Source organism: Etheostoma spectabile, chromosome 21 (assembly GCF_008692095.1).
Source record: "Etheostoma spectabile isolate EspeVRDwgs_2016 chromosome 21, UIUC_Espe_1.0, whole genome shotgun sequence".
Taxonomy (NCBI): Eukaryota; Metazoa; Chordata; class Actinopteri; order Perciformes; family Percidae; genus Etheostoma; species Etheostoma spectabile.
Genome location: NC_045753.1, coordinates 13,819,754 through 13,845,393, shown reverse-complemented (window position 1 = coordinate 13,845,393; position 25,640 = coordinate 13,819,754). Strand labels below are relative to the sequence as shown.

Below are 25,640 nucleotides of genomic sequence, written 5' to 3'. Positions count from 1 at the left end.
GAAAGGATTTACACTGAGATACATTTCAATCAGGAGAGACTAGATGCAGATATGCAAAAGTTACACCGCATGATAACATTTAGGTTAGGTCTTCCTGAAAGAATTCACACTGAGCTACATACGTACCTTGAGGCAGTGCACAAAGGCAGTGCTTGAGTCGCTGTAAGTAATATAGTAGCTCTCCACATCTGGACTCCGGTACAGCTGGTGGTTGGCAGTAATGATGCACAGTGTCTTAAATGGCACTAGAATTTTATGGCCAAGAGTTTCTTTGATGTTTTTTTTATCTAGGTCAGTGGTGTGAGGCCATGCATACACATTTGGAGCAAGTACACACTTTTCTCCCACCCACCAAACCACATCAAACGCATCTGAAAGTGAAACACCCTGAACAGGTGTTCCTCAGGAGAGCCTTCTTGCTTGTGTTTCTGTGCCTGCAGGCGCCATGCTCAAAGTCTGTTTGTGTGTGTGTGTGTGTGTGTGTGTGTGTGTGTGTGTGTGTGTGTGTGTGTGTGTGTGTGTGCTACATTTATAAAAACCTTTTTCTCTCTGCAAGATTTTCAGGAAAGCAAGCTTGGATGAGCACTCCTGAGATGCAGCATGGTGTCTGTCTCTCTAGATGCTTGGATAATGAGACAAATATGTTTCGCATCTCTTCAGACAGCCGTGATTACATCCGTCTCTTACTGTAGAGCAGAAAATGTTTGCTGCATTGTGGCTTTCAACGTTCGAAAAGGGTTGCTCATGACATTCAGAATTTGCTCTCTTTTCAGCAAAGACGAACTTGGCAGTGTCCCAAAGAACACTGCCAAGTTGTGATGATATATACTCATTCAGGTCTATTTTACAAAATAAAACACTAAGCAAAAATAGTTTACTGAATAAATAAAGGCAACAATGTTTTTACACCGCCGCTATAGTGTTTACTTTAATTTCTGTCTGTTGTTCTGTTCTCAGGTTGTGTACAGAAGAGCTGACATGGCCATTGGCTCTCTCACTATCAATGAGGAGCGTTCAGAAATCATCGACTTCTCCGTACCGTTTGTTGAGACAGGCATCAGCGTCATGGTAGCCCGCAGCAATGGGACAGTTTCCCCATCTGCCTTTCTTGGTAAGAAAAAAACCAAATGATTATTCTACATCCATTTGTTGGGTCAAACTGGCCGTAACATCTGTTATCCTGCAGTTTGATATACAGTATGTGTCAGCCAATATTGCTGCTGTCTTCTTTCTCACCACTTTCCACCAGGATGGCCTACTTAAACGAGTTCTGTCTCTGCAGACGCTTCAGGAACCTTCCCATTAAGCTTTTATCCTGCCGATAACTGTAGCCTACAACTAAATCCCCTCACGTACCGCACACACACCTAAATCCCTGTTCCAAAACCCAAACAACAACATTCAGCACACAATACTTAACTGTGTATTTCTCTCTTCTCATTTTCTCATCTTGCTATCCTCGTACCACATATGGTGACCCCCATCACAGGCTGAGGTTAAGAAGCAGGAAGTACAAAAGAGACTTACTTTAATCTTTTATGTTTGTTCCTTCACTTCTCCTCCTCCTCCTTCAGAGCCCTACAGCCCAGCAGTTTGGGTCATGATGTTTGTGATGTGCCTGACCGTGGTGGCGGTGACAGTTTTCGTGTTCGAATACTTAAGTCCAGTCGGCTACAACCGCAGTCTGGTCAGCGCCAAATGTGAGTTTTAAACCTTTTTGTTTCACTTTTACTGGTAGAGTTTATTCTGCCTAAGTGCAGTGGATCATAGAGGAGTGAATGGTCACTACAGCATCATCACTACAGAGGTAACACAACAAGAGGTACATTTGAATAAAGTCCACATTTATCACACAAATACCCATATATATCATATTTAGCAATGTCAGCTGTGTTCTGAGTATAATACGGCGAGAATAAGTTTAGGTATTTGTACATATTTCTTAAAAAAAATAGCCAGAAGCTGTGAAATAAAAAAAGATCCATGAAATGTACTTACTTTGCATCTTACAAAGCACTTGCCTGTAAGCCAGCGTGCATGCCGCTAAATCCAACCCAGTCTGCACGTCCTGCAACGATAAGAGTTCCTCAACAGGATTTTGGGGAGAGGGCTAATCAATCCCAGAATGCTGTGCTGACAGAGCGTGCCTCGTCTCCAGGTCCGAAAGGTCATTTTCCTGTTTTAATTAACATTCGTTGCTGCGCTAATCGAAGTGTGATTGATGGCGGTGGCACCCTCCGTTGCTGCACAAGAACAACGGTGGCAGAGAGCGATGAAAACGGTCTGAGGCTGTGAAATTGTTTTGTTGTTTGAAAGTTTGCAGAAGGGCATGAGATGGCTCATGAATACTTACATGGTGAAGTAGAGACATGTTTTGCTTGATGAGACAATGTGTCGAAACAAATTTGTGACTTAAAATCATCACACTGACGATCAAAACGTCAACGGCAAAAGATGGTGACTAGACGTAAAGGGTTGTTTCACCCAAATTACAAGAAACAGTATTTTCTCATGTACCGCTAGAGGCCATGAAGATAGGTTTGGATTTAGATGTATTTCTGCTACAATTTATTAACTTATATGGTAAAAAAAAAATGGTCACAATTACAACAAGGAGTCATCCCAAGCAGCTAATGTGCAAATAACCACATATGTGTTTGAAAAAGACCACTGGTAGCTGTAGTAAGGAAGTAGTAGGAAGAGAATGTGGTGCTGTTAAAGAGACACAAATCCACAGAAGACTGACATTGGGGTGGTTGGTTCAACAAAACATCTGACTTTGACATGGGAAACCATTGTTTGCTTCTTGTTTCCTACAGACAGTCAACATTTGCTTCTTTGCAACATGACAGTGATCATTCCCTGACCTCAATCAAGTTGTTTTGTGCCTAGGCTATATCCACAACCTTTCATTTTTTGGATTGCTCTGTTGCCATACTGCATGTCTTTGTTTTTGGCCAGATCTCCATTTCCTTTGCTTTCTTTGTGTTGGAATTTTAAACACCGATTGATATATGAGGGCTATGGTTAACTGCTCCTCAAAAATCTGTCCAATCTGAGTTTTCTGGTGTATGACTAAAACAACTTTTGAACCACACAAAACAAGTTCCTCCCCAAGGCTATTTTGCAATGGTACCCAGGCTCTGTGTGTCGCAAGACAATTGTGTTTGGTTTAAAGACATGCCAATTAACCAGAGCATGTTTTCCCCCATCCCAGATGGCTGTGTGGACTTGCCAGACCCTCCTCTGCAGCGCTGTAAAGGAAGGTCTGGCAATGTGAGCCTATTTTGTGCCTAAACCCAACCAAGCCTTAACCATAGCTGTGTTCAGTAAGACACCAAACTTTGTACTGGTTTGAAAAGGGCACTGACAATGTCTGTTATTGTGCTGCCAATGGATAGGCACCTAAGTGTCGTTCTGGAGGCGAATGACAAATGAAAACTTTCTGCAGTGTAGCAAATGGGCCGTTTTTTGGACAAGATGTTGCTGTTGATTTTCTTTTTCTCCATTCACCTCTTTTGTATTCCGGTGGAGACTTAAATCTGAGGTGATCCAAACATACAGGCAAATAAAACCAAAACTGTCTACATGTCTAGATATCACTAGACCACTAAAATAGGTTTTCTAACATTTATGAACATATTTTTTTCTTGAGTGTAGACTTTCCCCTTGAGCACCCCATTGTCTTTTTGGACATGAACCAGTTCTTTAAAGAAATTTCCTTACAGAGCCCCTTCTTTTTTCTCCATGGGTTAAGAATATCTCCATATTGAATAAAATACCTTGTAACACGCCAACAGCCTCTCTGACTCCCACCTCCCTCTGTTTCCTTAGCTCCTGGTGGTCCGACGTTCACCATTGGGAAGTCAGTGTGGCTGTTGTGGGGTATTGTCTTCAACAACTCGGTCCCCATTGAAAACCCTAAAGGAACAACCAGTAAGATCATGGTCCTGGTCTGGGCCTTCTTTGCTGTCATCTTCCTGGCCTCTTACACTGCCAACCTGGCTGCCTTCATGATCCAGGAGCAATATATCGACACAGTGTCTGGGCTCTCTGACAAGAAGGTAAGAGACTGAATAAACAACACTCAGAATAATACCCTTGCGATTATGTGTGTTGATTATAAGGCAGGACATTTATTGAGTGTCCATGCACACATACAGAAAGCAGTCTGTTTTTGTGGAGCTGTGAGATACGGAGCAAACCACGTCTTTGTGTTTAAATCCAGCTGCATCACCTCCTCTTTTCTCTGTTCATCACTCTGCATGGGCTAATAAACCATGAACGGAAGAGAAACAAAAGACTCGCCGAAAGCCTTCAACATGAAGTCAAGTAAAAGGACTTTGTTGTGATCGTCTCTGTCCCTTTCCTATCAGTGGAGGGCCCAGTGGCATGAATGACTAATCAATTACTGCCTTCTGTCAATACAGATGGTGTCTGAGTCTCCACTTGTCCTGTCAGTATTTTTGGTCCGTCTATCAATATTCCCCGTGTGCTGTCTCCATCTCTCGACTCGCTCACACTGTTAAAAGAAGCCTACGAAATGTCAAGCGATTAGAAACAGTGAAGCCACAGATGAAAAACAACACCCACAGACTTTTTCTACCACTTAAATGTGTGACAGACACACACACACACACACTAAACCTGGAAATAGAGCCTCAGAGGAGCTTTACACAAAAGCATTTCATTCTTCCCAGAGTAAAAACAACTCCCGGGCAAGGATCAGCAGTGCCACCTCAGTGATCTATGGTTGTATTAGCTGACTATATTAACTTTATGCAGATGCATTATATCCCACAACATAAGTGGGTTCTATAAATTACCCTGCAAAACACAACGGCAGCTGCCCCTTAATTCAGAGATCCTACATGACAGAGGATTAGCAGGTTTAGGTTGCAGGATGCCTGGGTTCACTCGCAGGTTTAAAGGATAAGGCTAATGTTTTGAAAAGATGAAAATCAATATGTTAGTCCATCTCTCAGTACTTTCCAACTCCCCTACAAAATCAAATATTGTAATTCAAACAATTAAACAATACACTGGGACATAATAACACGTCCCATACAAAAAAAAAACAGAGAGGAAAGACAGGGAGGGGGGAGACCCAACAAAAACACAACAGCAGGAACGGAACTTACAGCTCACCAGCAAGACACATAAAAACAGACACACACAAACACACACAAACAACAAACACTGACAGATATATACACAAAAACACGGGACCAGACAAATGCACAGCCAGAAGAAAGGAGGCCAAAGCAAAAGTCTACAGCATGGACTTCAAGAATTCAGCAATGTTGAACCAAGAGTCCAAAGTCTTTTGATATGGGATTCAAGTATTGAAACTCCATCCAACCGCACTTTGAGACAATTGGCTAAGGGTGGTGGTGCAAAGGACCCCTTTATGGTCAGACAATGCCACTGGAAGGAACATTGCTTTATCAGTTTAATGAAATAATCCTTACAGGTGGGATTAACAGCGGGTCAAATATCTATAAGCCCCAAGCTGCTGGCCCATGATTTCAGAGCATTTGTGGCCTGAACCTGGTCCCCGGTGGCCTTTGCAGTCAACCAATCAATATTTGGGTCCCACACAGCATGGAAATCTGCACCATAAATAAAGGAACCGTTAACTCCAGCATTTGATTAGTGAGTGTATTATAGAATTGTCATCAAAAACATTTGGCACATAAACTAACGCTATTGTTAATGCAATTTTCCTAGCACCAAAGTCTGCTGTGGAAATCACAATCCTGCCTGTATCATCCAACCAAGAGGACAACACTTTGAGTAGGAGATTCCGTTTGACAACAATGGCCACTCCTTTTGTTTTAGAACTTGCTGAGGAGGATGCAATTGTATGATAGAATCTATTGTCTCCTGTAATGCAATATCAACATTTTTCTTTGTTATTAAGCCCAGGCTCGTTTATGAGGAGCATTCAGGCTGCCACAATTCCTATCTAAAAATGAGAGATCACCCTTTATCAAAAAAAGCTGCATTCTAAATGAAAGTATGTGTGTATATTGCTACTGCCTTTTATTTTGGGAAAACCTAACAATAGTGCATCCAAAGTTAAGTCCCTCAATACACAAAACATGTAAAACACAGAACAAGAACATACAAGATAGTGAGACAAAAGGGAAAGCAAGAGGAGGGGGAGGGGAACATAGCCAGACGGATAACACTCAAAGTAGGTCTGTGATCAAGATTGGATATGGGGCAGCAAAAAAGAACCCATAATTACCTGGTTGCAACAGCAACTGGTTCCACACTAAATTAACATCAGAACAAGCACATTTCTCATCAACAAGAAACAAAAAGCATAAGATTAAGAGCAAGCTCATTGGAAAGGAAACTCTAGCCTAGCCTAGTGGCCCAACTAACCTATGAAGCATAGGCTATATTAAACTAGGTCGACATAGCATTTAGAAACACAGTCTCTGTAATCATATTAGATAACAGTGCAATAAAACCAGGACACATTAAGAGAACGAGACAAACCAATGTTCATCAGACAAGTGTTTCAGTCCTGATCCTCCTCCATGGCGCCCTCCCTGACAGAATCCAATGCGTTGTTTCTCCCCGCCGCAGTAGGAGAAGAATGGGGCGCAGCCCGATTCACATAGTCCTCAGCATCCCCAGTGGAGGTGAACGCCCTATACTGGGCGCCTTCCCTGAACTTCAGTGTTGCCGGATAAAGCAGGAAAAAAATCCTACCCTTGACTCGTGCTGAGTCCATGGCTCGATAGATGGCCTGGCGTCATTTGACCATGTAGTTGCTGTAATCCTGGGGGGAAGCGAATTTTCCGACCCTCAATGACGAGAGGAGATTGCCTGGTTGAGTAGCAAAGCACGTTGAAAATCAGCGTGCAATTAGTGGTATTCTTTTTTGGGCTATCGCTGTAAATTTGGTGGGTTCTCATAATCTCTATCTAAACATCTGCTAAATTCAGGAGCCACTTAGGAGGGGAGCATGAGAGATGGATTAGAGCCTTCTGAACCCTCTTTCAGCCCGACGATGCGGATATTACATCTTTGGTTTCTGTCCTCCATGTCTGCTAGCTTGACCTCCATCTCTTGAAAAGCGTGGCCATGGCTGTCAAGAATACTTGAGTTGCTTTCCATGGTAGTATTTAGGTTGTTCACATCCGATCTGATAGAGCCACCATCTCCGTCTGGCCGATCACATGACAACTCCCCTACAATGTAGAAGTATTTACAAAAAACCTTCCCTAGCCTGATGAGCATTGATTTGTTTTTTTTAAACAGAAACCAGATCTGAAAGGACCTGAGGATAGTCAGAACCTGATCTGAATAAACCCGAGGATAATTAGACCTGATTCAAAATGCAGTTGATAGTTAATGATAACACCAGCAGCAGCCTAATGTACCACCAATTAATGAGCAGCCCCGATTTGATTTTTTGGTGCTTTATTTTACTGAGTAAAGAACATAGGAAAATAGGAATATCCTTGAAAGAGAAGTTCCATTTAAACCAAAGTAAATATAGACAAATTCACTGTGTCACTGCTGTTTTTTTTCTCTTTTCTTGCAAGCACGTTACTGTCAAACAGCGTTCAGTTGCTGTTCATCTGTCAGTGTTTCCATAATAAATGTATGTGAGCGGGGTGGACGGTCCAGAATTTTTACTCCCCCTCACAGAGATGCTAATTCCCCTGCTGCATTGAATTTATCAAATCCGGACACTGTTGCATGGAAGGAGGGCCAGTGCCTGCATATAGGTTATCTGCATGTAAGTATTGTGTTAAGACAGACTTGAAATTGTTTTAGAACCTATCCTTTAATTTACCACTTCGATAACTTTTGCTTTTGTTCAAACAGCTGATCAAAGAAAAAGGCGTGTAACATCCCAACTGAATCCATTGCAATTGCATCTGAGGAGTGATTATATTAACATGCATACACACACCGAGTCACACGCTCCCATTTTGATTGTCCCATTCATTTGTGCTCTGCTCAAAAGGTCAACGCTGTAAGCAAGACGAATAGATCTTTCCTGTTTACAGTCTAATTGAACTCTAAGAGACGTATTTCTGCTTCCTCCTGCATTAATACATCTGCTCGTGAAATGTGAACTTTGGTCGGGTACAAATTGAACTGGATTAGGATCATCTGTGGGCAACGAAATGATTCAAACAGATGTGTGTTGACTGATATCAGATTTAATCAACTGGAGGTGAAGTAAATGGAGTCCATTCGATACGCATTGAGTTTGGATGCTGATTAAATCACTCTTGGGAAAAGAAATGGAATGACTCTGAAATGGATTTCATTTAACTGAGTAGTCCCTCATGCTCTTTACTCCTCTTCACCCCGTGTCTTCATTCTGGTCCCTTTTTGCTTTTCTGTTTTTTATTTTCTTCTTAATTTTTACTCTACTTTCTCCAATCATTTTTTCTCTTACATTCTCTCTTTTCCTTCTTTTCATCTCCATGTTTCTCCTTTTGCTATCTCCACTCTCTTTTTCCATTTCTGCTTTTCTTTTCTATTTCCTTTCCTCCACTCATATCTCCTCTCTTTCTCCTGTTTCCCTGTCCTCTGATTGTTTCTCGGCTCTTTTCCTCTCCTCTCCTTTTCCTTGTCTCTGTTGTCCTTTGCTCTTTCCACTTGCTTTCGTCTCCCTCTCTTCTTTCATTGTGCCCTACTTCTCCTTACTCTCCCGAGTCCCCCTTTCTATCTTACCCAACTCACCCTTTTTCCTCCCATTCATATCTTCAATTTCTTCTACTCTTTTCCCTCTCTACTGTTTAAAATCTCTTTTCTTCCTATTTTCTCTTCTCCAACCCCTTCTGTCACCCTCTCACTTCTTTCCTTATTACCTCCCCCCCTCTCCCCCCTTTCACCCTTTTGTTTTATTGCCTTTTCCTTTCTGTCGGCTCCTCCTCTCTCCCATCCTCCCCTATTCTGCTCTCGCTCCCTTCAGTCTCACTCTTCTCCTTTCATGTTATCCTTACTCACTTTTCTCTCTCCCCCTTCTCCTTACCAAACCTCTTCTTCTCCTACTTCCCTCTATTCTCTTGTCTCCCTCTCCTCATATCTTCTTGCCTCCTTTCCCTTTCCTCTCATCCTGTGTCTCCCTACAGTTCCAGAAACCACATGAGCATTACCCTCCTTTCCGCTTCGGGACGGTCCCAAACGGGAGCACAGAGAGGAACATCCGCAGCAACTACCCCGACATGCACACACACATGATCAAATACAACCAGAAGGGGGTGGAAGAAGCTCTAGAAAGCCTCAAAAACGGGTACAGTTTTACCAACATTTTAACAGTATTACACAATTGAATTAGATTATTTTGAGCTGATCCTCCTGCCATTGAAGACATGAGTAATAATGATCATCATTTGAGTAATACAGCAGAGGTTTGCTTTGTGTTGTAGCAACTATTTTGTAAATTAGGCCAATGTGATGGGTGTATTATTAGATAAAATAAAATCATGTCTAGTGCTGCTTACTTTGTATGGAAAAGTGCTGTCAAACATCTAACTTTCACTAAAACACTCGGAGTGATGGTGCACATTTCCATCTCTTTAACTACAAATTGTGTACAGTGTACTTTATGTTTTATGTATTTATGTTTAAATTATTTTTGCCAGTTGGGAATAACAATTTACTTTCAGAGACTTGAAACAGTTGATCCATTAGTGTGAACATTTGGTTACCTTTAATTTTAGGTTTAGGGTTAGGTACACTTTGGTACCTTTAGTTTTAGGGTTAGGTAAATGTTACCTTTAATTTTAGCCACGCTAGTGGCGCAATGTCAGCCAGTTGTTTTATTGTCCATTGTAAATGGCAATATGTCAGTTTCTCTCACAATAGTACACAGACATGTAGGTACAAGCAGTTCAAAATGTAAACTGAGTCCAATACTTTGGTTTGTGACCAAATACCTGCAAAACTAATGACTTTCGACTTTTCCATCAGCCTCACCTTATGCTCTTTTAGTTTAGTACTAAATATGAGCACGTAGTCTCTGCTCACAGCTGGTACTATCACATGCAATTTTTTCGTAACATTTATGTAAAAAGCTGACTAAATTTCTACTGTGATGGCTAGTTTAAAGTCTCTGCAAGCAGCCTGCAAGGTGGGAACAATCTAAAAACCTATGGTGCGCTTATGAAAGTGGTCAGCAGCTGTGTATAGTATACACCACTTGTATTTAATGGCGTAGAACATGCAAAACCACTGATGCTGCAGGGTCCTTTAAGGGAGAAACAGAGATTTAAATATAATTATAACATGATGTAAGAACTTGTTTGTAAGAACTTTGTAGGAGCTAAACATGCTCTCAGACGATCTGTTTGCATGCAGGAAGCTGGAAGCTTTCATCTATGACGCTGCTGTTTTGAACTACATGGCCGGGAAGGACGAAGGCTGCAAGCTGGTGACCATCGGCAGCGGGAAAGTGTTTGCCACCACAGGATACGGCATCGCTCTGCAGAAGGATTCCCGCTGGAAACGGCCTATTGACCTTGCGCTGCTGCAGTTCCTTGGAGACGGTGATCCAAACCCTACATGATTAAATGCACAACCCGTGCCAGCACACACACTCTTACTGTACACTTTCCTGTGTTTTATCTGTTTGTATTTATTTCTGTCCGACTGGCACGCTGCATGTGAACCGTGGAATTGGAGTCTGTCCAGTTCAGTGTGTGCTGTGTCAGCAGGGAAGTGGGCTTACAGGGAAGAGTTAATATCCTGCAGAACAGCAGGGAGTGTTAGGGATATGATTATCTCCACTACATACTCACACATATCTTTCCTACCTATATATGCACAAACACACTCACCATGACAGCCACCAGTGTGGAATTAATATCCTCCCTCCTCTGAGAGCTTAAGAACACCCTCCCCACACACACATTTGCACTCACTCTGAGCTTTCCACAATGTTATAAGAAATGGTGTGTTTATGGTCAACATACACTAACTAAGAGATAAAATGGGCCTTGCTCTCTGCAGGCCACTGGGGAGGACGCATCTCAAGAGGTGGCCACCTGTTCAGAGGCCTGGAGGAGAAGCTCATGTGTCAATGATAGCTGATGGAGATATGTTTACACACTAGAAATGTTTTCTCATTCAACAGTTGCTTCGTTGGCATGGCAAGATGAAATCCCTTTAGAAGACAAGAGTATTTAGAGTGTAGGAATTGTAGCTAATTTTGTACGTGCGTAGTAATTTGGCAGTCCAAGGATACTTAACATCAAAACAAAGAAATCACAAAATCTGATTTTCATTAAGTCCAAACTGGAATGGTGATAAAGAAAAAGATTCTGCAAGTGTTCCTGTCATCAGAAAATTCAAGACTGTTGTATGAATGCAGCATGGTGAATGGTCAATATAGCACTATATCCTATTCAATTAGGCTTTTATACGCCTTGACTTTGGCTGGCATTAAGCATCCATTTTCAGGCCTTACTGCACTATTTAAAAAAGAAACACAGTAATATGGAGTGAAAATTTATTTCTGCAACCCATCTTAGTAGTAGGAGTAACGGGTTTTAGTGTCTTGCCCAGGGACACTTTGACATGTGCCGGAGGAGCCTTTGATTGAACCCCAAACCTTGTGGTCATGATGCAACCAATCTACCCCTGAGCTAGCCTTACATGCCAGACCCACATCAAGATGTTGTGTCGGTGAATTTACCATTGGCAGGGCTCAATCTGAGTGGCGGGCTAAACGGTTGTCTTTCAAATTTCCTCTGCACGCAATGGGATGGCGCTAAAACCAATCAGAGCAACGCTAGTTGATAGATTAATCTTTCGCCATATCTGGTCGGCAAAACTCCAAAGACATCTGCCTTTTGTAAAGAATGACTTCAGTGCTTAACTCCAAGTCTTCCAGAGTTGCAGCCAAACACACCGATTCAAAAGAGTTCTTTGTTTTCAAGTAGCAGGGATTTCATGCGGAACCGTCGCAACTCTGTCGTCCTTATGTTAAGCCCGTCCACCGACTATGTACACAATGTGATTGGCCGGACCATAATTTGGTATTTCCATCTAGCAAGCCAACGGAGAGATGCTAGACTGACCCCAGCTGCAAAGTACATTTGTTGTTGCTAGGTTGCGTCTAGATTATGAGCCACAAGCCACCAAGTTGGTTTCTGAGTTTCACAGTCATAACTTGACTTGGATGTGGACATGAGGTACAAGTCGTAATTTGAAAAATGACATTAAAGCAGAATAAATGAGCAAAGTTTCTGAAATAAGCAATGAGGGACGATGGCTGTTGTATGGGCCTTGCAGAGCATCACTCGTAATCGCAGTTTGGTTTCAAATCCATTGTGTTGTTGGTTCAGAGAAACAACAACAACTGCATGCACTGTATACCACATCCAAGACAATATAAATGGTTACCATCAGCTTATTGTAGGCTGTCATATCAAGTATCTCATACTCTCTTTCCTCTCTCTTTCCTCCGATATGCCTTTGTCCCATCAGGAGATACCCAGCGCTTGGAGACGGTGTGGTTGTCAGGCATCTGCCAGAATGAAAAGAACGAAGTAATGAGCAGCAAGCTGGACATTGACAACATGGCAGGTGTCTTCTACATGCTGCTAGTGGCCATGGGCCTCAGCATGCTGGTCTTTGCCTGGGAACACCTTCTTTATTGGAAACTACGACACTCCCTCCGCAAGTCTCCCAAACTTGACTTCCTGTTGGCCATCAGTAGGGTGAGATTTGCATATTAGTCATTTGACTGATAGTTTTTTTTTAAGCCGGGTAGCTTGTTGTTTATGGATCCTCCTCCGTTGTTTTGATTGCTAAATTCCTTGGATAATGAAAGTCGGGTTGAGAAATTGCTTCACTGATTTTTACATTGATTATTTTGTTAAGAGGCTGATTGGATTAGTTGAGTAAACAGCTTGACTGAGATATTGAAAGATTGGCTGGTTGATTATGTTCCTGGTTTGCTTTTTCAGTGAAATATGCTGTTTTACACCAAGTGGCTTTTAGGTGATGATAAATAAGCACAAATGGATAAATTTGCATGTAATTACATGGTACCATTAGAGGGTCGTTTTAAAATATTAGCTGAAATGGCACTGCATTGTTAGTAAGAATGAAATGGGAGGGGAGAGATAAAAGGATAAAAAAGAAACACTAATTCTGGTCTTTACTCAGCATTTTAGTTTGATTGCTTAATGTCCAAGTTGTAATTTGCCTCGATCAGTATTCAGAGTGTTGATGTTTGGGAATGTGGTTATTGAGGCAAAGAGCTCTGGCTGAAGTTGCAGCCAGGGAAATGTCTACAGACTCCAGCCTCTGTGCTCCTCTGCCATGTAATTACACTATTGTGCCTGGATTGGGGTTTTATCAGATTAAAGGCTAAATGACTATCTGATCATTTATCCGTATGGGGCGGCCCCCAAGGGCCAAATTAAATTTCAGGATTTTCGCATTCAGAATCGTTGTGCCAACTGTAAGCAGAGACTAGTCATGGGATTTGGCTCATTGTTTGTCCATGAAGTCAGAAACAGGACTTTAGGCGTGTGTGTGTGTGTGTGTGTGTGTGTGTGTGTGTGTGTGTGTGTGTGTGTGTGTGTGCGTGTGTGTGCGCATGTGTTTGTGCAATCCTCTGAGCTTAAACTGTTTTTCTTTGAGTCCCAGGAGAATGCATAATGAATTAGTGACTAAGTCTTGCCTCAGTGATGAAATGAGATATTAATGAAATTATTTTTTATTTAACTGCTGGTGGGGGTGTTATTAGTTAGGAGGTGGAACGTCACTTTGAGATGCACAAATTGAAATTTTGGTCTGTGAAATTGTCTCCTTAGGACAGCTATGTTGATTCAAGGTTGAACAGTTTGTGGCTAACTATTTATTTAATTACAAAGGATTACGTGATTTATACTCGATTCTCTCCTCATTCTTTTCTTTATCTTCGTCATTCTTTGTCTTTCTGTTTCATCTCTCAGGGTATTTACAGTTGTTTCAATGGAATGGAAGATCCTGGGCGTTCTTCTGGTTTGCCAAAACCCGACCTGACCTCCAACTACGCTCAAGCAAACATGCTGAAGATGCTTCGCACTGCCAAGGACCTGGTCTCCACTGCCAATGTTGAGACCTCTTTGGACAATGCAACCAAGACCATAGAGCAGTTGAGCCGTCATGGCGGAAGCTTGCCTGTTCGTATTCCACAAGTCGCCACTGAGGCGGTACCAGGAGGATTTGCTTATATTACAGAGAATCATTGCTCCCTAACCCCACCTCTGAGTGCTGTTACCTCTCTGAAACATCAGAGGGGTGTTACCAGGCCAACGCCATTGCGCTACACGCTTCCAACTCGCTCTTCTTCATGTCTGTATGACCAGCCACTTCCAGTGTCCAGCCTCAGCAGCCCCCACCTGGCCGTGGGTGAGCCACTTCCTCATCAGCACCCGCACCACTACCAGACCACAGGGAGACTCTACGTAGACACCCATCCTCAGTCACCCTTCATTCCCTACACCGATCTCCAACTACCTGACATCTATGCCTCTCACCCGGTCTCCTTGTCTCACAACCAGTATGTCCAAGCGGGCTTTTCCCGACGGAAAAGGAGGTCCAAGAGTTTCCAGTGTGAGGATGAGGATGTAGAGAGGAGAAATCTCAGGGATCAGGGAAAAAATGACAAAAGTCCCATCTATATGAGTGAGCTCAAAGCCAACCACCTCCAAGACAACCACATCTCCGCCCCCAGCATTGACAACATCTACTCAGGGGAGGGGATGTGTCCTCGGGTAGAGAACTACAGCTCCTGGCCCCCGGAGGACCTGGTGCTGAGAGGCAGACGCAGGCACCGCCGCCCCTCTTTCCTTAAAGCCACATGGGGCAATGAGCAGATACGCCAGCAGGACGAATCCCAGTCATCCCTGTCCAGCCAATCACCTTCCACTCTGCCAGACCTGTTCCCATGCATTCTTACACCAACCACTCCTGCAAAGGCCTGCAACCCTGCTCACCTTCGAAACAACCTGTGCCTCCCCCGGAACCAGGCCTACCTCCACTTAAGGGAGGACCAGAGGAGGCCCAATGGGCGTAAGGGCCAGAAGCTGCGCTACTCTCACTCCGCCCACCTGCCCACGTATGGAGAAGCAGTGCGACATGGGACTGGTTTAGGGCGGGGGATGGTACGGAGAGCCACCAGCTTGCTCAGCAGACAGTACACCCACTACCTGAACTCATACCCTGGACTACCCCTCTACCACGGGCCCCAAGACCTGCACAACCACAGCCAGGCCTCTAGCAGCCACCTGAGAACCAGCCCAGTGTGCCAGCTGTTGGCTTGTGGGGGTGGGAGATGTGGAAGCCAGCGGGCTCTGCTGTACCAGGACAGTGTGTATGGGGCGTATGGGGTCTATCAGGGATCCCAGACTGGATCAGAGGCCCAGGCAGGTAAGGGAGCAGGGGGTCAGCCTGTGGGGAGTCCCTGCGTACTTCGTCCTTGGCGACGAGTGTCCAGCCTGGAGTCTGAGGTCTGATGGGAAACCAATGGAACCTTATGAGATGGATACTGTGGAGTTATAGAGGACAAGACTCTTAACAAATAACCACTGTGGAGAGGGGGACGTGGTTAGATTATTTTAAGGGGGAGAAGTTATGACTTGAAGTAGTTGTTGATTTTCTGTGTGATTTTGTGTGGTAAAGAATAGAAGTTTGGGCCTGCAAATTTTACAGATGTTCAGGACTTTTTTGATGTATACCACAACAAGATAAGAAAACTCCATTGTTACCAGTTTATCCTCGAGAAAGGTTTGGAAAGCTGGAGTCGGCAGGTTTTACTCACGTGCCACTTTCCTACAACGCTTGCGTGTTTCTGTGCTTTAATGTGCACTAAGATTTACAACAGTCCAGGGTGTTGGCGCATGGTTAAACTATAACCAGAGTTTTCATGCTGTGTGTGTTGTGTATATTTTATTGTGGATAGTTGGGATTCAGTCTTGGGTGTCGTCAAGTAGATGAACCGTTTAAAGCTAGGAAGAAGTAGTGGATGAATAAGGGATTGTCTCTTTCAAAACAGCTATCAAAACCAGCCACTGTTGCTGCAACGAACAAGAATTTTTCCAAAATAAAAAAAAGTAACATTAAAACATTTTGACTTCAGACACAGAAAAGCAGCAGTTTTGTCTTTTCAAGACTGTCTGTTAATGAATTTTAGGTAACGTCTTTCAAGATTTATAATGTTTTGGAGCTAATCCCTTCAAGTCGTCATTTAGTGATGAGTCAGAAGAAGCAGAGACTTTGTGAAAGCAGTCCATATGAACACAATCTGCAAAATGATGAAAGTATTGGGACAGCACTGACCAGCACTAGGTGTCTTAAACCATGGATTCTTTTTCCTCACTGAGTCTCAGTATGAGGCTGCAGCACAGCACAACATCACACAGGGCCTCACAATAAATAAATTCTGTATCTAAATACTATATCGATAGAGAAAATGTGTAATTTTTAGCTGGTTAGTGTCATATTCATGTATTCTACATATGATAAGAATTTATAGTCACTTTTAAAATTTTCTAATCACAGTTCTAGCACATTTTTCTTTTTGTAAAGTTTACTTAAATATTTGTTATTATTGTATTAACTCTTTTCTGTTGGCCTATATTACAATTTTCATCACTTGCTCATTTCCACTCTTTTATATTCCGTCATCATCCCTGTTTTTCCGATTCCCTCTAACTGTTAAATGATCAAATTTAAATGAGGTAACTGAAAGCTATTCTAGTATCTATATTACCTGGCTCCCTCAACCTGTAATTAATCACTTAGACTAATTAAAGAACCCTTTTGGATGAACATGCACATGCGCCTCTAATTTGTAGAGCCTTTATCTTTGTGTCCATGCCTACTTTGCAGAGATAAATTGTATCTTAATCAAGACATGCTAGTTTTAAAGGGACAGTTTGACATTTTGGGAAACGTTTTATACTTTCTTACTGATGGTTAAATGAGAAAAATGTGTACCACTGTCATGTCTGTTTGTAATTGTAAAGCTACAGCCAGATGGTTAGCCAGTTAGCTTAACCTAGCATAAAGATTGTGAAGGTCAATTTACACATCATATGTCATTTGTTTAATTGTTCAAAAACTAAAGTCTAAAAATTTAAAGTTGTGGTTTTATGGGTGGTTATGTGAAGGCACATTTCTGTTTTTGTACAGGTTAAACCACAGAGCAGGGTAGCTGTTTCCCCTCATTTCCAGTCTTTATGCTAAGTAAAGCTAACCAGCTGCTGGCTGTAATTACTGCACATATGGAAGAGTGGTATTAATCTTTCCTTGTAACAGAACTCTTATACGGTGGAAACAGAGGATGAAAAAAGAGAAGGTAGAAATGAAAGAAAGATGAAGAAAACAATCAGCTTGCTGATAAAACCTTTTTGGATCTTGTCATATGGAGGTCAGTCATCTGCTGCAGCATCCTGGAGGAATATCCTTCTGGTGTTTGGGCCACATGTCAGCTTGTGACTGACACAAATACACAACAGAAAAGAGACTGAACCAAGTGGCGATGATGGTATTCTTTTCTTCTAATCTTCTGTCAAACTCAAACCTGACAGTGTAACAGTCACGGCACATCTTAAAACGTCTGTCAGCGCTCACCTGCAGCAAGTTTTAGTAAAGATAAGCTTCTCTTTTTCAAGGTGACCTGTTGCCATGGCAATTACCCTCTCTCTGTGCTGTTGTCATGACGAGATAAGACTAAATTCAGGAGGCCAGATGAGTAATGTTGGAGACTCCAAACCTTGAGCGCTTTGATTTTTCAATTACTCTCTGCTTTGTTACTGGAGCATTGCTTTAGATTGGACCATAATATTGATTAATACTCTCATACTGAGCCCATATTCTTTTAGTTCAAGGTAATTGGACTTCATTTCATTGCTGAAGAGCAAAAAGGCCTCAGCATGCCTCTGTAATTAAGACATGGTAGTTGGCCCGACATAAAGCTTGGATTTACAAAAGTACAAGTGGATTGAAAAAAAAAATCCTTTGTACTAATATCTGATAGTGTGGATGGAAGAAAGAAAAATGTAAGAAGGAGCTGTCTCAGTCTACATTACAAAGCTGTTCTTTTTTAACCCTTGTGTTGTCCTCCTGGGTCAAAAACATGAACACAATTTTTTTTTTCTTCCCTTTTTTGACATTTGACATTTTCAACGCATTCATTTTTTAAAATTTCACTAACACCACCTAACTACCACTAGTTTTACACTACTTTTTAGAATCTATCCCAACTAACTTTCCCCATCAGAATCTTCACCCTCAACATTCATATGCAGAAAAATTCAGAAAACGGACATTGGAAAGAGTGACATCCGGCAGAATTTCCTGCAGAATAAGAGCAATCCCAGAAGTGGAACGTCGTGGATATAGACTATTACTCACTTGTTCATAACGAGTGCTCTCATCAGTTTTTATTCATTGTGTTAAAAATGAATTGTGTTATTCAGTCCTTTTCCTCTTTTGCTGTTTATCTGCCAACTCTTCTGGTTCATAACTACAGGCCCTGGCCGTTGCCTCCCCACACTCGCCCTCTGCCGATATATCCCGCCACGATCCTCGGGCCGGACTGCCCTTGATCAAGCATTTGTGTTTTTTTAATCATTACTTTATTAGCCTATTTGGGTGGGGAGAAAGCTATGCTGCTCCATCTGGGTATATGTCCTGCACTGACTTGAGTGTGCGGTAAGATGGGCTAAATTGGGTCTCCCCCATCTGTAGCACTGTCCTCAACAATTGCGCAACCAGGCCCGATTGTTTCAGATATGTCATGAGTCTTTTAGCAATAGGTTTCTCCTATATCCGGCACTCTGTCGGCCAGTGCGTCGGCATGCAGACCGCAATGAAGGACCGTATTAATTAGGTGATCGTGATGAGAAAGTCTCCTGTATGGTTTCGGGGCTTTGATTATGTTGCGCCCTGTTACCCACACTATTAAGCTGAAGAAATTAGAATCAAGGTTTCTTTCACCTTGCTTCATTCGAATCCATTTGCAATCTATTCTGGTCCTTGGTTTTGGGGCCTGATCTGAGCTTTAGTAGGAACTAGTTACTTACGTGACCATGAGGAGATATTCGCTGAATTTGACAAAAAGTGTATTAGATTAACATCGCTTATTATACCCTACATAAGAGTAAATGAAAGTAACGTGAAACTCAACTTTTTTGGTGGCACTAATTATTTTCATGAAGGCTTTTTATCACTTCACTTCAACTTCTTCACTTACAAATAATTATGTGTTGAATTTTGGAAAAGGTGTTGGCTCTCTTTAGCACTTTGCTTATCAGTTATTAAAAATGCAGCCCATCATCACATAGTCAGACTAGTTAATCAGTTAAAAAAATACTGAGAAATTAGGCTTGTTTTTGCACTTGCATACGAAGAGACAACATCCGCAAGGAGAAATACTGCAAGAGAAGACAAAAAATACTTATTAAAACTTAAAACTACAGGTACGTTTAGAGGGTGTCCAAATCCACTTTTGCTAGTTTGAAGGCGGAAAAAAGGGTCTGTTGGCTGGGCGGATAGTTCAAAGAGTGTCTTAATTGATCATAGGTGTGTTTGGGCTTAACATGCAATAAACTAATCAAACCAATAAACCAAGTCATTTATTTTTAGGTCTCCCCTAAACATTTGTACTTCTTCACTTGTACCTATACGTACCCACTAAATATTTTCCTTGATCCTTGTATGTGCAAAATATTTACACCAGTTGTAATCTTTAGCATTACCAATTGTTGACAGCGAAGGTTGGAGGCATTTTGCATGTTTAATATTAATATTTGATTGTTATGCTGTTAAAAAAACAAAACAGGTTTGTGTTGATGAACTGTCCATTTCACCTCACCATTACACCCTAATCATCCAGAAGAGTGTATTCATGCCGCTCCAATAGAGAAAAGGAAGTCATTCATTATAACAGCCATCAGACAGTAAAAATCCACAATACGAGGCCAGCTGGGGTTCTATGTCCAAGTGTCATGTTTATTATTGTTTAATGCCCGTGCAACTGCCAGATTTAAATCCATGCACACTTCTTATATTTAGTGTTTCGCTGTGGTTAGTAAATCATGCCTTTTTAGCCATAATGGCAGCAACCATCTTTGGTCAGTTCAGATTGGAATAATTAACAAATGGATGGATTGATATATGAAATTTAGTCCTGACATTTGTTCTCCTTGGGGTAACTTTATGTAATACTTTTATACTTTTACAAAGACCTGATGAACTCATGATATTCCCATATTCCTTCTTTGTTTCTATTGCTAATTAGCACACGTGTGTGTGGCCAGTCTACGTGTGTGTGTGTGTGTGTGTGGCCAGGCTACGTGTGTGTAGTGGTTGAATCAGGATTGATGGAGGACCTGTCTTGCTAAATGATGAAAGATGTGAGTTGTGTATATGAATACATCAATGGAGCACCTGGGACAGGCTGCAGACATCACACACACACACACACACACACACACACACACACACACACACACACACACACACACACACACAGACACACACACACGGACAATCAAATACTCTTTTACTAACATACATCTGCTCTCATAGACCACACGCTAAATTGAAACATAGCATCTGAGACAAAAGAGGGGAAAAGCAAAGGCAGAGATGAAGGACTATTAGGCGCCCTAACCAGCACAAGATTTAATATTCATGTCAGGGGGACACAAGAGTCCATAAGGACCACCCTTGAAGCTAAAACATTATTCATGTATTGACTTACACACACACATAGACACTTGTTACTTATCATATCATGTCATAAATTTGCCTGCAGGGATATTCCGCTTTTAAACCAATGTGTGCTTCTGTTCTTTTTAAATAAGATGAATGTCAAAAAGTGGTGCAATTGATTTAAGCATACAGAGGCTGTATATATGTAGGTACAAACAACAAGCAGCAACCTTGACAGGGTTGTCGGCCATAACCAGAGTCACCAGAGGGCCGGAGTCCGCTCTGCTCACACCTCCTGCCTGCGAATAAATTGCTTCACATATCGCAGCAACAGCTCCAGATGCTCTGAGTCACCTTGAGACAAAAGGCTGTCCCGCCCTTCCCTCGTTGGTGAAAGGGAGAAAGGAGAGAGTAGAGAGGAGGGAAGAAGAAGAAAAAAAAAGTTGGGAATAAATCAAAAGAAGCAAAGAAATGTTTGGGACAATGGTAAAGGGTATTTGTGAAGAGGAGGAGGAGGATGTAACTAGGGATTGCAAGGAAGATGCCTGTGAGGAGGAGAGATAGAACAAGTTACAAGAGAGGTGGAGGGACGGTGAAGAGGCTTTGAGAGGGAATAGAGAGGATAATTGAAGGGAGGCGCAGAGAAAGAGGAGAGGGAGGTATAGAAAAGTGAAAGAGAGCAACATAAAGGAAAGATATTAAGTCAGCTGATATGAGAACAGGTAGAAGTGAGCAAAGCGGGATGGAGGGATTTGTTTGTGATGATTAATATGTCTTAATATATATTGCAGGATGATGATAATAATGTGGAAAACCAGTAGAAATCTCCCAAGAGTGCCTAAAGAGATCCAACACATCTTCATTTCCTGACAGAAAATGTGCAATTCATTTACAATTATATCCTTCTTAAAGGGGGATACACAGACCAAACAAACAACATCATTACTATTTCACTGACATACATGCAGAAACGTGACGTAAATGACAGCTGCTCTGGTTGTTTTGCCTTACACTATCACATTAACTAAATCATCAAAGCAGTACAGCACCCTGAGTGTGACAGCTGTCTGTGCATATGAGAACACATTTTATTGTGCTACAGTACGCAATTAAACTTTGCATTTGAGATTCTGTTGTGTGTGCGTGCGTGCGTGCGTGCGTGCGTGCGTGCGTGCGTGTGTGTGTGTGTGTGTACAGAAACTGGTCTCCTATATGAGACGATTGGATCTGCCAGCCAGCAGAAATGTTAATTACTTCAGCAATCTTCAGGCTCAATTCCCACTATCGCTCCCATCTCTGGGAAGGGAATGAGCTCGGCCATTCAGGAAGTCTACATCCAGACGAGCCTCCAATTCAAATCAGTTTTGAGGAAGAAGGAAATCAAATAAGCAGACCAATACAGATGGAGTCCCGAGCATGTTCGTGATGGAAATTAAAAACACTTTTATATGATTACATTTTTTTATAAACGAGGCAATTTAACTTGTCTCCAAATTGTCAGAAATGTAAATGTCAAATGAAGAATACAACCGTGTACAACTTACATTTTCACACTACTAATTTGTAAAAGCAAATACACTGATGAAAACTAATGCAATGCCCAGATTTTTTTTGATCAACACAACGAAGAAACATTGTTGATTGATGTATTAAGTTGCAAAAATGTTGATTCAGAATGTATCAATACCTGCTCACACTGACATATCATTCTAAGTTGAGTAAACAGTAGCTTTTTTACACATTCAGCAGTTATGGAGAAACATTAGGGTTAATTAACGGTACCTGATGAAATCAATATTCACTCTCTTATAGACCTGTTTAAGTTCTTTTCCAACACCCGAGGGAATTATCTGGCTCTTTAGCTGCTAAATGCTGTTGTGAGCAGGTAGTGCACAGTGAGAGCTATTCACTGAAAAAGAATCTGCATACCATGGTTGAAGACGACGCTGAGAGTGGGGAAAGGGAACCAAAACAGAAAAGCTGACAGTATAAAGATCAGTAAAGCTGACATATGTAGAGTAATTACTACAACCCTCCCCTTTCACACAAAAACACTGTCATTTGAGACATTGTTATTAAAAAAGTATCGCTTATTGCTGCTTTAAGGTAAGATTTAGGGGAAATTATAGAATGAATTTAAATTCTCCCCTAAAGTAAGGGATCCTTTGTTATGGTTACAATGCTAGACATGTGGTTAAGATTCGGGAATGATCATGATCATGCTAAAAAATAAAAAAAATAAACAAAGTTGACTCCAGGTTGAAAACGGGAAACAAACAGCACTCTCAACGTGAAAACATATTAGTAGTACATCAACGTCATTTCTAGAAGGCAGTGTTGAACAATGAAGTGGTTCCACGCCTTGCAACTCATCTGGCTTTTTCCTCAGCTCCATATTGATCAACCTGATTTTTCATTCCTTCCAAACTGCCACCGATCTCTATTAGACCAGAGGTCCCAATCCTGAGGTGCACCAGTCTCTCAATGAGTTTTTTGCGGAGCAATTTTGGTGCGGTACATCCAGGTCTATGTTGGGTTTACACAGCCTATATATCATCAGTGTGAGTATGCAGCCACAACAAGAAGCAAAAAGACACAACAAGTCCCCTGTGATCACTGCTACCTTGTTGGAAAAAAAAGAAGAAAATCCGCTCTTTCGAGGATCTTGTTTTCTGCTTGAAAATATACACTACATTAGCCTAGCTGCACCCTCCTACCTACTTCTGCACAATTTTCATTTTCCTTCAGTACTACATCTGTATTTGCAGTACATTTGCAGGTTTTCTCCGGTCCAATCAGCGAACAGAGGGAGTGGCTGAGGATGAGGACGTTGAGGTTGTGAGCTAGTTTGAGCTGTAGTTCTGTAATGGCAGCGGAGAAAGATGCGAGCTAAGCCATTCCGTCTGTTGTGGCAAAGCTGCCGAATACCCAGAAGTTAAATCCTGAGCAAGTACAATCTTTGCTGAGTTTTGTTGGTGGCCATGATGTTGTGGCCATGATGTTGTGGCCCTCTTCCCCACGGGTTCGGGGAAAGTTAGATTTTCCAGCTTGCTCCGTGGAGTGGCTAAGGCTAACGCTAGCAAAGCTAAGCCGAAGTCTCGACCAAACGTTAGCAAGTGGTTTTGGCAGATCCAGAGTGGCTCTGGGCAGACCCAAGAGCTTTAACTTCAACAGAGTGCCCGCCTTCAAGAAAGTTAACACTTGTCAATGGAGAGTGGCCAGACTCTCTGTACAAAGTCTGGCAGGACCAGGCTAACAGTACATAGGTCATCAGATGAAAGACACAGCTGTGATTAGCAGGTGTCGCGCTGCTGACTTCCTGTGAATGACACTGTAAAGCACCCACTGTCGCCTCTACTCTTGTTCTTCCAAGGTGACAGCTCCTGGGTTGTTTTGGCAAGGATTACTTCAGCAAATTAACAAAAACCCCACGATGAGCCGCCAATAGCACAGCCAAGGAACCAGGCCACACACACACCTTATCACCAGAGTGTGAGCAGACATCCTCCGATCTGCCAACAACACAGACACACACACACACACACCCTATCCCTCTAATTAACCAGTCCCACTCTCCTGACCCAGTAGCCAAGAGCACCCTTATTATCAACTAGATCTTTACCCCTCTTTTGCTCTTTGAGCTCTGCTGAAATTAGGTTCAGCACTCTGCTATCCTGGAGGAGGACTGCCAAATGAGAAGAGAACGAAGAAAGATAATAGTTAGGATGTTATTAATGGAAACTTGTGTGGTTATCAAAGTGGTTGACCCATTTTAACATCGGTGTGTAGTGGATTCTCATTTGGAGATGGGACAGTTTTAACAGCAGTTTTTTTTACTCATTTAAAATAGTCTTTCTCCCACCTTGAACTTTAATTTGTTCCATTTCCTGTCTCGTTGCTCATTCTTAGTACAGCAACAACATGACTCTGTACTTTGCCATATTTTTAATGTGGTTTACACAAGATTTTAAGATGACTGAAACCCATTTGACTGTTTAGATGTGTTTGTCTTGAAAACAGAGTACAACACACTGAACTGCCGGTAGACTGTAATTAGAGTTGTTAGTTGGTAAAATCTTTTGAGCACACAAATTCTCACTGTACAAAAGCATAGGCAGTCATCCACATCTCTCCATCCACATTAAGCATGTTTTTTTGTTGTTGCCTTTTGAGCACCAACTGCAGCATAAATTAGCAAGGCAAACTGTTGAAGATGGAGTTCATACCAATCATTCCATCATTAAATGTTCAGAAAAACACAAACTAATCTAACGAGAGGATGAAGTGCAGGGGGAGAGCTGGGCTGAAAAGCTCAGGTGAGGAGAATGAGCTGATTAGGGCAGGAAATGAGCTGACTGGTTGGGAAAAACTCTGGGAGTAGGGAAGAACTAACGAGGCGAGGTGTGAGTGAACATTGGACTTGTAACCAGAAAGTTTACCAAATCCATTTAAAAGTTGATAACGTGTCTATCATGTGTTTACAGCTTTTCCTGGCATCCCAAAGTGCAAAAAAAGAGAGATTTGTAGGTTTAAGCACGATGACGTAGTGGACTGTTACCAGCTTAAAGAAAGCAGAGCTACATAAACCATGAAAAGCATTGACCCCATTTAACAAGTGAAAGATAAATAGTGATTAAAACATGATTGACTTTGATGTAAGGGATTCTTTAAAAGCACTGTAGAGGGGCAAGAGTAAAGAAGATAGAGGTTAAACACATCCTGAGTTGAGCTAAGTCCATTTCAGTCTGAACCCCCCTAGGAATTCAGCGAGGCAGCAGCAACTATTAGATATTGGAAAGATGATTCCGACCCAGTGGCTACAGGGACACAGCCATGTTCATCGGGACTGCAGTCATCATCTGTCAACACACACACACACACACACATGCGTGGCATGATCTTTGTGGGGACCCGTCATTGACATAATGCATTCCCTAGTC

At 42.0% G+C, this 25,640-nt stretch overlaps 1 protein-coding gene across 2 annotated transcripts in view; it reads left to right on the top strand.

The window, feature by feature from the left end:
• LOC116671409 (glutamate receptor ionotropic, NMDA 2C) overlaps positions 1-16,809 on the top strand; it is a 52,005-nt gene extending 35,196 nt beyond the window's left edge. For both annotated transcript variants that reach the window (XM_032502643.1, XM_032502644.1), the window contains 7 exons: positions 958-1,111; positions 1,575-1,700; positions 3,835-4,064; positions 9,114-9,274; positions 10,342-10,529; positions 12,472-12,704; positions 13,950-16,809. In XM_032502643.1, coding sequence (XP_032358534.1) covers positions 958-1,111; positions 1,575-1,700; positions 3,835-4,064; positions 9,114-9,274; positions 10,342-10,529; positions 12,472-12,704; positions 13,950-15,494 — 2,637 coding nt within the window. In that variant the 3' untranslated portion in view covers positions 15,495-16,809. The remainder of the gene's footprint in view (positions 1-957; positions 1,112-1,574; positions 1,701-3,834; positions 4,065-9,113; positions 9,275-10,341; positions 10,530-12,471; positions 12,705-13,949) is intronic.
• Positions 16,810-25,640: the final 8,831 nt, after the last annotated feature.